The sequence below is a fragment of the Procambarus clarkii genome, chromosome 47, assembly GCF_040958095.1.
Source record: "Procambarus clarkii isolate CNS0578487 chromosome 47, FALCON_Pclarkii_2.0, whole genome shotgun sequence".
NCBI classification, from domain to species: domain Eukaryota; kingdom Metazoa; phylum Arthropoda; class Malacostraca; order Decapoda; family Cambaridae; genus Procambarus; species Procambarus clarkii.
In genome coordinates this window covers 6997536-7014463 of record NC_091196.1, presented here as the reverse complement: position 1 = coordinate 7014463, position 16928 = coordinate 6997536, and the positions used below count along the sequence as shown (strand labels likewise).

Genomic DNA, 16928 nt, shown 5'->3' with positions numbered 1-16928 from the left:
TGCCCCAAAGAATGAGGTGATTTGGTGAAATGCTATGCCCAAGATTACCATCCGAGTTGCCGTCGGGGAAGTGGCTCAAATAGCCTCGGCTATCACTTCCTTTTGACGGCCGTGATGGTCAAGCGGATTAAGGCGCCCTGTAGTTACCAGTTGCGTTGCTTCTGGAAGTATGGGTTCGAGTCACTTCTGGGGTGTGAGTTTTCATTCGCATATAGTCCTGGGGACCATTCAGCCTTGTTCGCATTTGTGTTCCTCACGTGTGCCCCAAAGAATGAGGTGATTTGGTGAAATGCTATGCCCAAGATTACCATCCGAGTTGCCGTCGGGGAAGTGGCTCAAATAGCCTCGGCTATCACTTCCTTTTGACGGCCGTGATGGTCAAGCGGATTAAGGCGCCCTGTAGTTACCAGTTGCGTTGCTTCTGGGAGTATGGGTTCGAGTCACTTCTGGGGTGTGAGTTTTCATTCGCATATAGTCCTGGGGACCATTCAGGCTTGTTCGCATATATATATATATATATATATATATATATATATATATATATATATGTCGTACCTAGTAGCCAGAACACACTTCTCAGCCTACTATGCAAGGCCCGATTTGCCTAATAAGCCAAGTTTTCATGAATTAATTGTTTTTCGACTACCTAACCTAACCTAACCTATCTTTTTCAGCTACCTAACCTAACCTAACCAATAAAGATAGGTTAGGTTAGGTTAGGTAGGGTTGGTTAGGTTCGATCATATATCTACATTAATTTTAACTCCAATAAAAAAAAAATTGACCTCATACATAATGAAATGGGTAGCTTTATCATTTCATAAGAAAAAAATTAGAGAAAATATATTAATTCAGGAAAACTTGGCTTATTAGGCAAATCGGGCCTTGCATAGTAGGCCAAAAAGTGCGTTCTGGCTACTAGGTACGACATATATATATATATATATATATATATATATATATATATATATATATATATATATATATATATATATATATATATATATATATATATATATATATATATGTCGTACCTAGTAGCCAGAACACACTTCTCAGCCTACTATGCAACTACACTTGCGTTTCAACTGTAGCCAATACCTATGTTGACTTCAGTGCTACACAAGTAGGAGGAGCTGCCAATCACCGGGAAGCGGCTAAGTCACGTAAATACTGAGACCTTGAGCACCACTACAATTTTGTCCCCATTGCCTCAGAGACACTTGGTGCCTGGGGTAAAAGTGCTGTTAGCTTTTTGAAGGAGTTGGGGTCTAAGCTAATCAAAACAACTAGAGACCCTAGAGCTGCCAGTTTTCTTTTTCAGCGCCTTTGTGTGGCAATCCAGAGAGGAAATGCTCACTGCATCCATGGTTCCTGCCTGCCATCTGAGGAGCTGGAAGAGCTGTACAACTTGTGACAAGCAGCCTTGCACCCTGCATGTAATCAATATTGTAACTTTTTTTGTGTAATGACATTTTCAAATAAAGTTAGATAAATATACACACATACCAAAAGAATAGGGGTGGTAGGAGAAGAAAATATCAAGGTGTTCAGTGAGGATCCACAAAGTCTTCTCTGAGTGCTCTTTATTTTCTTCTCCGAGGCTATGGGTCCCTACACTTGCACCAGAGGTGGTACCCCTTCTAGGTTTTATATATATATATATATATATATATATATATATATATATATATATATACATATATATAATATATATATATATATATATATATATATATATATATATATATATATATACATATATAATATATATATATATATATATATATATATATATATATATATATATACATCTATATATATATATATATATATATATATATATATATATATATATATATATATATATATATATATATGTCGTACCTAGTAGCCAGAACGTACTTCTCGGCCTACTATGCAAGGCCCAATTTGCCTAATAAGCCAAGTTTTCATGAATTAATTGTTTTTCGACTACCTAACCTACCTAACCAAACCTAACCTAACTTTTTCGGGTACCTAACCTAACCTATAAAGATAGGTTAGGTTAGGTAGGGTTGGTTAGGTTCGGTCATATATCTACGTTAATTTTAACTCCAATAAAATATAATTTACCTCTGTTATAAATATATGTGTGGGGCTTCTATGGGGTACTGGTACTATTAAGGGGTAAGGGTAGTTAGAAGACAAGAGTATCAAATATGGGAGAGCTAAAAGTCCCGGCCCCCAAAATAAACTATCCACAGTAGTAATAACTTGCTACTAGACCATATATGTTAGTCTAAGGGTTGATCAATGCACTCCCACATAGGAAGAAGGGATACTCTGTAATTCATGTACTTATTTATTAACCCCTTAACAACCCCCCATATACACTCACACCAATAACAATAATAATAGTAACTTTACCACACTATCTTACGTTAACAGCCTTGGTCCACTTAGGCAGGATACAAGGTTTACACTAATAACAAGCTAGGGTAAAGTACTACTGGATAAGCACTGAAGCTGGATGCAGCTTAGGGTAGTGAGACCATGTGGTACCCTAATACAAAACACAACACTTAGGGGTACCCAAAACACTGGCAAATACTATCCCCAGGTCTCACCAATATTTACTACCAGAGTAGGCACACTTAACACCATATAATACTTAACTTAAGGGTACAGGAACTTCAGGTAAGGCAAATAAGTAAGAGGAGAAGGGAGAAGAGTAGGGGTGCAGCCACAGAGTAGGTCTTGTCCGCACGAACACCAGCCAGAGAAGAGAGAGCTCCTAGCGACCAGCTGGCCTCCCTCATGTCGTGGTGCCGGAAGGAGCCTAATTGATCGTGCAGCTAAGCACATTAAAGATCTTCCCCTATGCAACGTATTGTTACTTTATGAATGATTAGAAAGTATTATTAAGCAAAGTTGGTGCCTATGTTATTATTTAATAATCAACCCCCAGCTCAGTCTTTAAATGCTCTTTGAGAAACAATAATAGTCTTACGTCTGGCAGAGAAGATACAAACAATTGCCGTTCGAGTTGCACTTAACTGTACTACAAGAAAGTTTAATAGCTCAATTTTGACCTCTGGTTTCCACTGGAGAACCCAGGGTCGTAACAACCTCATACATAATGAAATGGGTAGCTTTATCATTTCATAAGAAAAAAAATAGAGAAAATATATTAATTCAGGAAAACTTGGCTTATTAGGCAAATCGGGCCTTGCATAGTAGGCCGAGAACGATGTTCTGGCTACTAGGTACAATATATATATATATATATATATATATATATATATATATATATATATATATATATATATATATATATATATGTCGTACCTAGTAGCCAGAACTCACTTCTCAGCCTACTATTCAAGGCCCGATTTGCCTAATAAGCCAAGTTTTTCTGAATTAATATATTTACTATAATTTTTTTCTTATGAAATGATAAAGCAACCCTTTTCTCTATGTATGAGGTCAATTTTTTTTTTATTGGAGTTAAAATTAACGTAGATATATGACCGAACCTAACCAACCCTACCTAACCTAACCTAACCTATATTTATAGGTAAGGTTAGGTTAGGTAGCCAAAAAAAAGCTAGGTTAGGTTAGGTTAGGTAGGTTAGGTAGACGAAAAAACATTAATTCATGAAAACTTGGCTTATTAGGCAAATCGGGCCTTGAATAGTAGGCTGAGAAGTGCGTTCTGGCTATTAGGTACGACATATATATATATATATATATATATATATATATATATATATATATATATATATATATATATATATATATATATATATATATATATATCGTACCTAATAGCCAGAACGCACTACTCGGCCTATTATGCAAGGCACAATTTGCCTAATAGGCAGAGGTATTTTCAGTATTTTAAAAACAAATTCCAATTGGTTTATTGAAATTTATATTATATTAAGAACATGAATTATTAAACTAACATTACCAAGTATGTAATTAAAACTTGGTTATAATTCAACTAATCATTATAATGCTCTTATATTGCCAGGGTGACCATGGCCAAGGACTGTGCTGAACTGTACTGCCGGGGAGTGAGGCTGGATGGCGTCTACTTCATCAAACCTGACAGGTAATATTATATCATCCAAACCATGCCAGCCTAACTGTCCAGGTTTAGCCAGGTTAACTATACAGGTCGTGTCAGGCTAACTATCCAGGTCGTGCCAGGATAACTATCCAGGTCGTGCCTGGATAACTATCCAGGTCGTGCCAGGCTAACTATCCAGATCTTAATTGGGTAATTATCCAGGTCGTGCCAGGTTAAATATCCAGGTCATGTCAGGCTATTTATCCAGGTCGTGCCAGGTTAATTATCCAGGTCGTTCCAGTTTGATTATTCAGGTCGTGTCTGGTTAATTATCCAGGTCGTATTTTCCACCATTGGCTGATCAGGCTCTGTCACCGTGTGTTGGGGTGGGTGGGGAGGTTTCCCTGCCGCCTGCTGATCCAGGGTTGTTACTGGGTTCCTCGGCTGGTGGGACTGGGTTTACGGGTGGTGGTGTCCGCGACGGGGTGGTGGGGTGTGCGGCTCTGTCCCCGCAGACGGCCTCTTTGCTTCCGACGGTTTCTGTACCTGTACCCGTCTCTTCTCCTCTGCTGCATCCGCTGGTCTCCTTCGTGGGTGGCGGTTTCGTCCCCTGCGTCGTTGAGGCTGACATTCTGGGTGGTCGTGCTCCTCCAGCTTTGGGGAAGACTACTGATGGTTCTTCTCGGGCACCACCTGCGGGGGGTTGACAGCTCCGACGATCAATGGTCTGTCCCTAAGTGCTCTCTTCTGGATAAGGATGCGTCGCCTCCTCGGGCATGGGCTGACGAGCGTGACAGTGTGGTTGACGAGGCTGTTAGGTGGCTCTGCGTTGCCTCCTGTGTCAGACCCTGCACCCCCAATTGGTGGCTCCCATCAGTGGCGGTTGTCCTTGTTGTTTGCGACCTCATAGTGGTGTTAACGAAAGATGTGAGCCGGGGGGGAAGGGGGGGCCCCTGCTCCTATTCCCGGTTGTGGGGGACCTGGCGTATCTTAAGCTCCCCCCCCCCCCTTTGCTGGGCTCTGTGCGGTGACCGACGTGGGACCTGGTGCGCAAGCTGATGTGCGGCCTTATTCGCTGTTCGGTGTGCTTCCACATGCGCAGCCCTGTGAACGCCCCCCCTGGGAGGAAACCCATCCCTCCCTCTCTTCCTCCCGTCCGAGGTGTATGATGGGTCTCATCCTTTAGAATGTGGCTTTGATGACCTAGTGCAGCCTGTTCCGTTGACCTCTTCTTCCATTTGGGTTCCGCGGGCGCAGAGTTTTATCATTGCGGTGCTGGATTCAATGCCTCGGCCTTGTGCGGCTCCTGGTCATCCAGTCTCTGATGACGACCCATTTGTTTTGAAGGTTTATTGTTTACGTTTTCTGGTGCAGGAGTACCTGGATAAGTATGAGTAGTCCGTGTGGTTTGTTTGTTTGTGTTTTAGTTTGCATGTTTGTCTTTGTAATGCTTGGTGCTTGCTCTTGCGTGTGTGTGTGTGTGTGTGTGTGTGTGTGTGTGTGTGTGTGTGTGTGTGTGTGTGTGTGTGTGTGTGTGTGTGTGTGTGTGTGTGATTTTGTTTCCCAGTGCCTGTGTGCACGGGAGAGAGTCATTGTGTGTGTGGTGTGGGTGTTTATTTTTAACTCCTCCGTGGACCTGTTCCAATATGTGTTTTTATGTTCTGTTCTGCATCTGTGTATGGGATGAAGGGCTGGGTTTGCTTGTGTGTTACCTTTACGTATTTCTGTCCTTCCGGTTTTCTGGGTGTGGTTATGTTTTATGTTTTCTTTCGTGTGCTGTTTTTGTCACGTTCTGTTTTTTGTCATGTATCTTGTGCCCGTTTAGGGCTTTTCTGTTTTGTGCTTTGTGTCATGTGTATTTCATTCTTGGTTATTCTTGTGTATGTTTGGTATGCTTTCATGTATTATTTAATTCATATGTTTGTCCAGTGTGTATTCATGTTTTGTTGCTTCTGATGTTGCCTGGTTTGTTCTAGTACATTGTGTTTTTCTTTTATAAATAAAAAATAATGTGAACCGACAACCGCACACAGGGTAGTGATAGCCAGTGTGAACACGGGGGGCGTGACACACGTGGTGGGATGGTACGGCTTAAGAACATAAGAACAAAGGCAACTGCAGAAGGCCTATTGGCCCATACGAGGCAGCTCCTATTTATAACCACCCAATCCCACTCATATACTTGTCCAACCTTCGCTTGAAACAATCGAGGGACCCCACCTCCAGCACGTTACGCGGTAATTGGTTCCACAAATCAACAACCCTGTTACTGAACCAGTATTTACCCAAGTCTTTCCTAAATCTAAACTTATCCAATTTATACCCATTGTTTCGTGTTGAAGACGGGCTTTGGGAGGCAAAGCCCGTAAGTCCACAAAATAGCCCTAAATATACTTATCTCACTCAGAGAAATTAACAGCACACTGTGGGAATCAATGCTTTCTCGCTCCAGATTACTCTCGAAGCAATAGGCTAAAGGATGTTGACAATAAACACAGATTTAACACTGGCAGTCACGTTGCTTCTGCTTAGAAATCACGTGGGTGAGCACTTGACTTTCTCTCTCATTTTAGCACTCGCTTATAATTAATTTGCAAATACTGCATATTGGTTTCTGTTGGTGGGACGCACTAGATGAAATTTGTGACGAGTCTTCAATTAACGTCGCAAAAGTCGGAAAGTTTAGCTGTTGGCCGATAACTTCGAAATTCACGTCTACCTCAAACAAACAACAATTTCAGAATAACGAGGTAGGCATGAGGCGGCATACTCAAGGCGGTGGCTCTCACACGTCCTCCAATGAGGGAGTGTGAGAAAAGGAAAAGAACCAATGAGGCTCTAGGTACTATGGTCTAGCCAATCACGAGCAGCCTCACGGGGTGGTGCGGCGCTATGCCGTTACGTCATTATTATTTCACGGAAGAGGCATAGATATTTACATGGCAGTTGTGAATAGCTTGCCCTTCCAGACCACAGGTATCAAAATACTACACACTATTTCTGGATTTTTCATCCCCTGGAGTTAACTAGCTATTATTCTACTTCACCTTGCTGTAATTACTGAATGGTGCCACACACACGACGGCCATCGCTGTAGCAATGAGATCATTTTGACCCGAACTGTCAAAGGATACCCAACAAGGCGTAATTTAGTTTCTTATCAACCCAACTCGACTTGGTGCACATAGTCTTGTGCACTCATGAGAGTAAACTGAGGCTTGTGCACTCTTTTACACACATTAAAACAGATGGTCAGGTCTATCTCTCACAACGAATGACTGGGCAAGTGACTAAATGTGATTAACTCAACAGTAACTCATACTGAGTTAATGGCTCAGTATGAGTGATTCAGTTTTAATGATGCAACATGAGTGACTCAGTATGAAGGACTCAGATGTGTTACTCAAATAATCAGTATCAGACTCGGTGTAAGTGACCTGTATCAGTGAGAGAGTTTGGGTGACTTGGTATGTGCGACTCAGTATGATTGACAAATGAGTGACTCAGTATGCGTAATGGCACATACGATTAATGCGACATATATAATTTTTTTGAAAGATAATGACAAAAATCAGATATACCTGTGTTACGGCCCTAATGGGACGCAACCGGGTTCTTTTCTGATGGTATTAAAGTTAGGGTATCCGGGCCCCAAGTTAGTAGAGGCTTTCAAGGGGTGAGCTCTAATGCAAGTAAAATAAACAGGGGAGGTACATTAAATACACAAGTTTATCACTTTCTATATATATATAAATATATATATATATATATATATATATATATATATATATATATATATATATATATATATATATATATATATATATATATATATATATATATATATATATATATATATTAGTATATTTTGGTAGCAGTCTTTCCTGTAGACATATATTATTAAATATGACCGAAAAAGTAAGATTAATAATTCTAACACGAATTTTCTCAATCTTTCGTACATTACGCTTCACTGTTGGAGGTAAATAAAAAATCACTTCTCCAAAATTCATTTTTATTTCTAGTCTGACGCGACACGGGCGCGTTTCGTAAAACTTATTACATTTTCAAAGACTTCACAAATACACAACTGATTAGAACGTATCTCTGATTTTATATCTACATTTGAGTGAGGTGGTAAGGGTGATGTGGCATTAACACAAGACAGAACAGGAGGGGATATTAATAGGGTATTAAAAGTATCAACACAAGACAGAACAGAAACAATGGGTATTGAATAGAAGTGTTTGTAGAAAGCCTATTGGTCCATATTTCTTGGTGCTTCTATATTGGAGCGGAGTCTTGAGGTGGGTAGAATATAGTTGTGCAATAATTGGCTGTTGATTGCTGGTGTTGACTTCTTGATGTGTAGTGCCTCGCAAACGTCAAGCCGCCTGCTATCGCTGTATCTATCGATGATTTCTGTGTTGTTTACTAGGATTTCTCTGGCGATGGTTTGGTTATGGGAAGAGATTATATGTTCCTTAATGGAGCCCTGTTGCTTATGCATCGTTAAACGCCTAGAAAGAGATGTTGTTGTCTTGCCTATATACTGGGTTTTTTGGAGCTTACAGTCCCCAAGTGGGCATTTGAAGGCATAGACGACATTAGTCTCTTTTAAAGCGTTCTGTTTTGTGTCTGGAGAGTTTCTCATGAGTAGGCTGGCCGTTTTTCTGGTTTTATAGTAAATCGTCAGTTGTATCCTCTGATTTTTGTCTGTAGGGATAACGTTTCTATTAACAATATCTTTCAGGACCCTTTCCTCCGTTTTATGAGCTGTGGAAAAGAAGTTTCTGTAAAATAGTCTAATAGGGGGTATAGGTGTTGTGTTAGTTGTCTCTTCAGAGGTTGCATGGCTTTTCACTTTCCTTCTTATGATGTCTTCGATGAAACCATTGGAGAAGCCGTTATTGACTAGGACCTGCCTTACCCTACAGAGTTCTTCGTCGACTTGCTTCCATTCTGAGCTGTGGCTGAGAGCACGGTCGACGTATGCGTTAACAACACTCCTCTTGTACCTGTCAGGGCAGTCGCTGTTGGCATTTAGTTTGTTTCTGTTCTGTCTTGTGTTGATACTTTTAATACCCTATTAATATCCCCTCCTGTTCTGTCTTGTGTTAATGCCACATCACCCTTACCACCTCACTCAAATGTAGATATAAAATCAGAGATACGTTCTAATCAGTTGTGTATTTGTGAAGTCTTTGAAAATGTAATAAGTTTTACGAAACGCGCCCGTGTCGCGTCAGACTAGAAATAAAAATGAATTATGGAGAAGTGATTTTTTATTTACCTCCAACAGTGAAGCGTAATGTACGAAAGATTGAGAAAATTCGTGTTAGAATTATTAATCTTACTTTTTCGGTCATATTTAATAATATATATATATATATATATATATATATATATATATATATATATATATATATATATATATATATATATATATATATATATATATATATATATATTTCTTTTCCCACCACCATATATAAATTAAAAGTCACAAACGGGAAATATTACTACACAATATATATCTTCGTCGCCCTCTGAAGACGCTGGACACTTGGCAACGCTCACTCCATGCAGTCTTGCCTGGTTTCCTATTCCGTGGCACAACCCTCTGCAGGTACCGAGAAACCACGATGAATCTACCCTAGCCACAGGCCAACCAAATCACAATCCCACTCGATGCCCCGTCATGAAGGCCCACAATCACAGTCCAGCCTGTAGCTGGCAGGTACCAATCAGCCTCGCTGTTAGGCCACTTCACGACGAATACTAGGGTTGCGAGCCCTAGGCAGGAGCCTCGTGTAACTTGCTGGTTACTCTCCTCGGTCGGCACCGCAGTTGGTTGTCTCTTCCAACAGCCAGCCCCGGGTACAGCGAATCCTGTCACTGTCACTCCTCAGGCAGACAATTGAACACTCAGTAGTGCTCATCCGGTGGCGGCTCACTGCTTCTACAAAGCAGACTGGTGAAGAGACCTTGGCTATCTTGGGTAGACTGATTCGTCGTACATCACAGCCATCCTAGGTTGACTCTGTAAAAACAGACACGTCATCAGTACTGGGACACTACATGGGAACCACTAGGACATCACTTACAGGCTAAGCCACAAACGTACAGCTTTTAGCTCAGTAGATGGCGCTGATGTTCTGAGCGCCACCTCACTAGAGGTCAGCACCGGCTACCTCACGAGCTACCAGGACAAGAATCTAGCATGTCCAGCTGGCATATTCCTGCCATCACTAGATGGCGTCGTCCATTTCGTGGGGGTTTTGGGAGCGGACTCACAGATGGCGATGACGTCACTGCTCCGTGCTCCGACGATGGACTCGGGTTCGTAACAACCTGTGATATCAATCACAGGTATACATCTGTGATTTCAATCAATCACAGGTATACATCTGTGATTTCGATCAATCACAGGTATGAACAGGTATTTTATATCAATCACAGGTATACATCTGTGATTTCAATCACAGATGAAAATATTTGCAGGTATTATGCAAAAGGACAGTGCAGATATGGGCCCAGAGGCACGGAATACATATTCATGCACCCACGGAAATGCCGAAACTGGTTAGGGAAAGGCAAATGTTGTTTTGATACAGAGTGTAGATATTTTCACCCTAAGCTATGCAAACTCTCAATTAATAATGAGAGGAAATGCTACGATCTTCATTGCCCTGATTTCCACGTCAGAGGTACACAGCGCTATATAAGAGAGGAAGTCCAATATAATAGCCATGTAAATTTTTTAGAGGCAAGCAGAAACACAGACAGAAACATTGCAGGAGCACGGATGGAGAGGAGGAAATGCCCAAGACTGGACTACGGTTTGTCATCAAGCCCACGAATACTACACCCCCCCCCCCCAACTACACAAAGACTACCACACTCCTCAGTATCACTTCCAAAACTGGACAAACCATTGCCACAACAACACACCCTGGGTCAGGGTAGAGAGGAGGGAGAACTACCAAAACCTTCCAGAAGTGACACACAATATGGACAAGGATTCATATTTGCAAACATTCAATGTTTAAAGCCAAAGGCAAGAAATAAAGTTTAGTTCATAAATGGCCTCCTAATAGAGTCAAACTCAATATTTGGGGCTTTCACGGAAACTCATACAAAAGATTTCATGGATGGTGAAATCTAGATTCCAAATTATAATTTATATAGATGTGATAGAAAAACTAGGTAAAATAGAGGAGTAGGTCTGTATATTAAAGGAAACCTGGTATGCACAGAGCTACTAAGGTCAACCAATGAGGTGGTAGAGGTACCTGGAATTAAGGTAGAAAAACTAAACCTAATTATTATTCTAATATATAAACCGCCAGATACGACGGTTGAGGAATTCACAGAGCAGATGCATAAAATAGAGAACATACTTGACAACCTAGCAAACCCAGCTCCAGATATTATCTTCCTTGGAGATTTCAATTTACCATGTCTACGATGGAGAATGGTAAACACAAATATCATAGCAGGGAATGACTCGGGGAAATAACTAACTACAGGTCGGAGAACTTTTGAGATTCTGTGACAAATTCTCGCTCAATCAACAGATTACAGAACCAACTAGGAACGAAAACACACTAGACTTGTTATTCACAAATAATGATGAACTAATCAGAGACATTACAATCTCAGATACTTCATACTCAGACCATAAGCTCATTGAAGTGCGAACTAGCATAAATAACGGTAGTAGGTCTAAGAAACCCAACAAGCGAGAAGGAGTAGTCAATCAATTCAATTTCAACAAAAAGAGGATCGACTGGGAAAAAAAATAAATGTAGACCTTGCAACCATTCAATGGGAGACGGTCTTAAGCGACTAAACTCCCACACAGGGAATAGATCAGCTGAAGCTTACAAGGTCTGCTTGAAGTACGTGCCTGTGAGGAGGGGCAGAAAGAGGACCACTCTAGAAAGAGAATGCAGACGACTGTACAGGAGAAGGAAAAAAATAACGGAAATGCTTCGGCAGACACAACTATCAGAAGAAGGAAAAATAAACCTAAGCAGGGAGATCGAAGAAATAGAACAAACGTTGAAGCGATCATATGAGTCTGAGGAAATGGAATTGGAACAGAAAGCTATGCAAGAGATTAAGAAAAATCCAAAATATTTTTTCACATACGCAAAATCAAAATCAAAAACCCTCGACCAGTATTGGACCGTTAATTACAAATGAAGGTACGTACACAGAGGACAATAAAGAGATTAATGAAATTCTAAGAAGCCAGTATGAGTCTGTTTAACACACCAATAAATAACATGAAAGTAATAACATGAAAGTAGGAAACTAAATAGATGAAGTACCTAACTTCATCTATTTAGTTTCCTACACTGAGCTTTAAATTTGCTCTGTACCTAGTGGTACCCAATCTCCTAATTTTTATGTAATATCAAACAACCTTATCATTGTGTTCATTGCTGTCTTCTTTTATGTGCTAGCCATATGCTGTATTGTGACTACCAATTTTTGTCAACTACCATTCAAGCTGTCATTGCAATCAATCTTATATTGTTTCTGCTGTATTGTGCCTAACAATTTGTTGTCAACTACCATTTTAAGCTGTCATTGCAATCAATCATAGCTACCTATGTGCTTTAATATACTGTACCTATAATTTTCTCTCATCTTTTTTTTTTTCATTCCATGTAATCTGTTATCATTTTTTTGTCTATAAATTTTGCAAGTATTTACCTCCTTAAAATTTTCTTAGATTAAGGACCTGCCCGAAACGCTGCGCGTGCTAGTGGCTTTACAAGACTGTAATTACCATAATTGTATCCTCACATTCCTTATGTACATTCTTGTATATGCATAAATAAATAAATAAATAAATAAAAGTTGGAGACCCAGACAGCTTCTTTATGAATGACATTCAAGCTGCAGATAATATAACGGATATTAACACGAACTCGGAAGACTTTGAAAGAGAAATTGACAATATGCCCATTTACTCAGCTCCTGGGCCTGACTCATGGTATTCAATATTCATAAAGAAATGTAAAGTACCAATAGCGTGAGCACTCAGCGTAATATGGAGAAAGAGCCTGGATACAAGGGAGATACCAGCTGCACTTAAATCTGCCGATATAGCTCCTCTGAACAGGGGGGGGGGGTAGTAAAGCCTTGCAAAAAAATTATAGACCAGTTTCACTAACATCACACATAATAAAAGTGTTTGAAAGAGTGATTAGGAATCAAATTTCTAGTTTTATGGAAAATAATGAGCTACACAATCCAGGACAACATGGATTTAGAGCTGGCAGATCCTGTCTGACACAGTTACAACCACTATGACAAAATCACAGAAGCTCTAGAAGAAAAGCAAAATGCAGATGTTGTATACACAGACTTTGCAAAGGCGTTCGACAAATGTGACCTTGGGGTGATAGCACACAAAATGAGATCAATAGGTATAACTGGTAAAGTAGGACGCTGGATACTCAATTTCCTGTCGAACAGAACAAAAGAGTAACAGTCAATCAAATAAAATCGAATCCAAGCGCAGTTAAAAGCTCCGTACCTCAAGGTACAGTCCTTACACCGCTACTGTCCCTTATTTTCAAATCAGATATAGACAAAAATACACGTCACAGCTTCGTGTCATCCTTTGCAGATGACATAAAAATCAGCATGAAAATTACCTCTGCTGAAAACCTTTTTTTTGTTTTTTTGTTTTTCTTTGAGATATATACAAGAGTTGTTACATTCTTGTACAGCCACTAGTACGCGTAGCGTTTCGGGCAGGTCCCTGGAATACGATCCCCGCCGCGAAGAATCGTGTTACAACCAAGGACACATTTTACTGTTGTGTTAAACAGAGGCTACAGTTAAGGATTTGCGCCCAGTAAATCCTTCCCGGCCAGGATACGAACCCATGACAAAGCGCCCGCGGAACGCCAGGCGAGTGTCTTACCACCACACCACGGAGACGTGTATTAATTAAAGGGGATTAATTACTGGTGTATTAAAAATTACAAGCAAATATCAACAAAGTTTTCGATTGGGCAGCAGAAAATAACATGATGTTTAACAGTGATAAATTTCAGGTACTCAGGTACTGCAAAAATGAGGATCTGAAACATAATACAGGGTACAAAACGCAATCGAATCTGCCCATATTAGGAAAACAGCATGTAAAGGATTTGGGAATAATGATGTTCGACGATCTAACGTTTAGGGGGCATAACCAAGCAAATATTGCGTCAGCCAGGAAAAATGATAGGATGGATTACGAAAACTTTTAAATCCAGGGATCCCATCACAATGGTTGTACTCTTCAAGTCACTTGTGCTGTCCCGTCTTGAGTACTGCTCAGTACTCACTTCCCCCTTCAGAGCTGGAGAGATTGCTGAAATAGAGGGAATACAGAGAACAAATACGGCACGCATAGACGAGATAAAATACCTAAATTATTGGGATCGTCTCAAAGATATCCAAATGTACTCTCTAGAAAAGAGACGAGAGATATACCAAATAATATACACATGGAAAATACTGGAGGGCCAGGTCCCAAATCTACACAGTAAAATAACAACATACTGGAGCGAACGAGTTTTAAGAAAATGCAGAATAGAACCAGTGAAGAGCAGAGGTGCCATAGGCACAATCAGAGAACACTGTATAAACATCAGAGGTCCACGGCTGTTCAACGTCCTCCCAGCAACTATAAGAAATATTGCCGGAACAACCGTGGACATTTTCAAGAGAAAACTGGACTGTTTTCTAAGAGAAGTTCCGGATCAGCCGGGCTGTAGTGGGTATGTGGGCCTGCGGGCCGCTCCAAGCAACAGCCTGGTGGACCAAACTCTCACAAGTCAAGCCTGACCTCGGGCCGGGCTTGGGGAGTAGAAGAACTCCCAGAACCCCATCAACCAGGTATCAACCATACCACAAACTGTCACGTAAACTTAAAGGTACAATACCGGGTGCCCAAAGTCATTAGTTAGTTTCTTAAGCTTCTTATAGGCCTCTCGGTGGGCTGTGTACTGGATATTTATGTAGTTAGCTGTGAAGAGCAATGGTGGACCGATGTATAGTTTGCTACAGTAAAAGCGTCTGTCGACACTGAGAACTCAAGTGGTTCATTTCACCATTATTACACCCCTCATGTAGTTTTGCATGTATTAGATACATCAATACACTTGTATTTTCTTAGTGTAAAACCGGATGCATCTTTACATAATTTTATAGGTTTATTTACTGGACAACACCATGTCCAGTAAGGGATATAAACAGCCTCAAGCTTGAAGTTTTAGCTTGAAGTGGCGTCGTCCTTGGTGTTGTTGTTGTGATTAACTTGATGGTTCAACTCGTGGTGTCGTCTATCCCGTTTTTGTTTGTATAACTGGAGGCTTCAACTCGTAGTGTCGTCCATGGTGTTGTGGTTGTGAGAAACTAGAAGCTACAACTCGTGGAGTTGTCTATAGAGATGTTGTTGTGAGTAACTGGAAACTTCAACTCGTGGAGTCGTCCATTGTGTTGTAGATGTGTGTGACTGGGTGCGTAAATTCGTGGTTCGTCAGTTGTGTTGGTGTTGTGAGTACCTGGATGATTCAGCTCGTGGAGACGTCCATGCCGTTGTTGTCGTGAATAATTGGATGCTTCAACTCGTGGCGTCGTCAATGCATTGGTTGTTGTGAGTAACTGGAAGCTTCAACTCGTGATGTCGTCCATGGTGTTGTTGTAGTGAGTAACTGAAACCTTCAACTCGTGCTCTCGTCCATGCCGTTGCTGTTGTGAGCAACCGGAAGCTTTAATTTATGGTGTCGTCCATGCTGATGATGATGTGAGTAGCTGGATGTTTCAACTTGTGGTGTCGTCCATGGTGTTGTTGTTGTGAGTAACTGGATGCTTCCATTCGTTGCGTTGTCATGCCATTGTTGTTTTGAGTAAATGGATTCCTCAACTCGTTGCGACGTCCATGGTGTTGATGTTTTGAGAAACGATACTCTTCCTCGTGGTGTCGTCCATGCCGTTGTTGTTGTTGTTGTCAGTAACTGGATAATTCCACTCGTGGAGTCATCCACGCCGTTGTTGTTGTGAGAAACTGGACGATTCAACTCGTGGCTTCGTCCATGGTGTTGTTCTAATGAGTAACTGGAAGCGTCATCTCTGGGCGTTTTCCATGATGTTGTTTTGAGTAACTGGATGCATCAATTCCTGGTGTCGTCTATGTTATTTTTGTTGTGAATAACTAGACGCTTTAACTCGTAGTGTAGTCCATTGTGCTGTTGTTAGTAACTGGATGCCTCAACTCGTGGCATCGTCCATATCTTTGTTGACCAGACAACACACTAGAAGGTGAAGGGACGACGACGTTTCGGTCCGTCCTGGACCATTCTCAAGTCGTTAGTAAAGAGGAAGTAGATGCAGGCAATAAATAGGCTAGAGAGAGGAGGGGTTCACGTTCACAGCTCTGTGTCCAGGTTTTCGTTCTCTGTCTACCGCAAACCCATACATAGTGGCATGTACATTCACTTCCTTTCCTACCATCCTCCTTCTGTTAAGAAAAGTGTCCTCGTCTCTGTCTTCCTCCGCGCTCTACGCCTCAGCGACCCTCAGTTTCTTGATTCTGAAATTGCCTTTATCTACAAATCATTCTCTCGCCAAAGAAAATCATTCTTTGCATTTCATCAACTATGCCTACTCTCAAGCAAAACGCAATTTCTTTCATCCTAAACCTGCTTCCAACACTAGTAGCACTGTACTATGCCTTCCCTTCATATCTGAACTCAAAACTTATACCAATTCCTTTCGTCCTCTTGACATAAAGCTCGCCTTTCGACAAACTAACACACTTCGTAGCAATCTAGTTCACACTTCTCCTCCTGCTTCT

General features: G+C 40.9%; 1 protein-coding gene across 1 annotated transcript in view; it reads left to right on the top strand.

Moving 5' to 3' along the window:
* The window catches only part of LOC123762896 (fibrinogen-like protein A), a 324583-nt gene that overhangs the window by 44824 nt on the left and 262831 nt on the right, over positions 1–16928 (top strand). The window contains exon 2 of the mRNA XM_069301923.1: positions 4019–4099. Coding sequence (XP_069158024.1) covers positions 4019–4099 — 81 coding nt within the window. The remainder of the gene's footprint in view (positions 1–4018; positions 4100–16928) is intronic.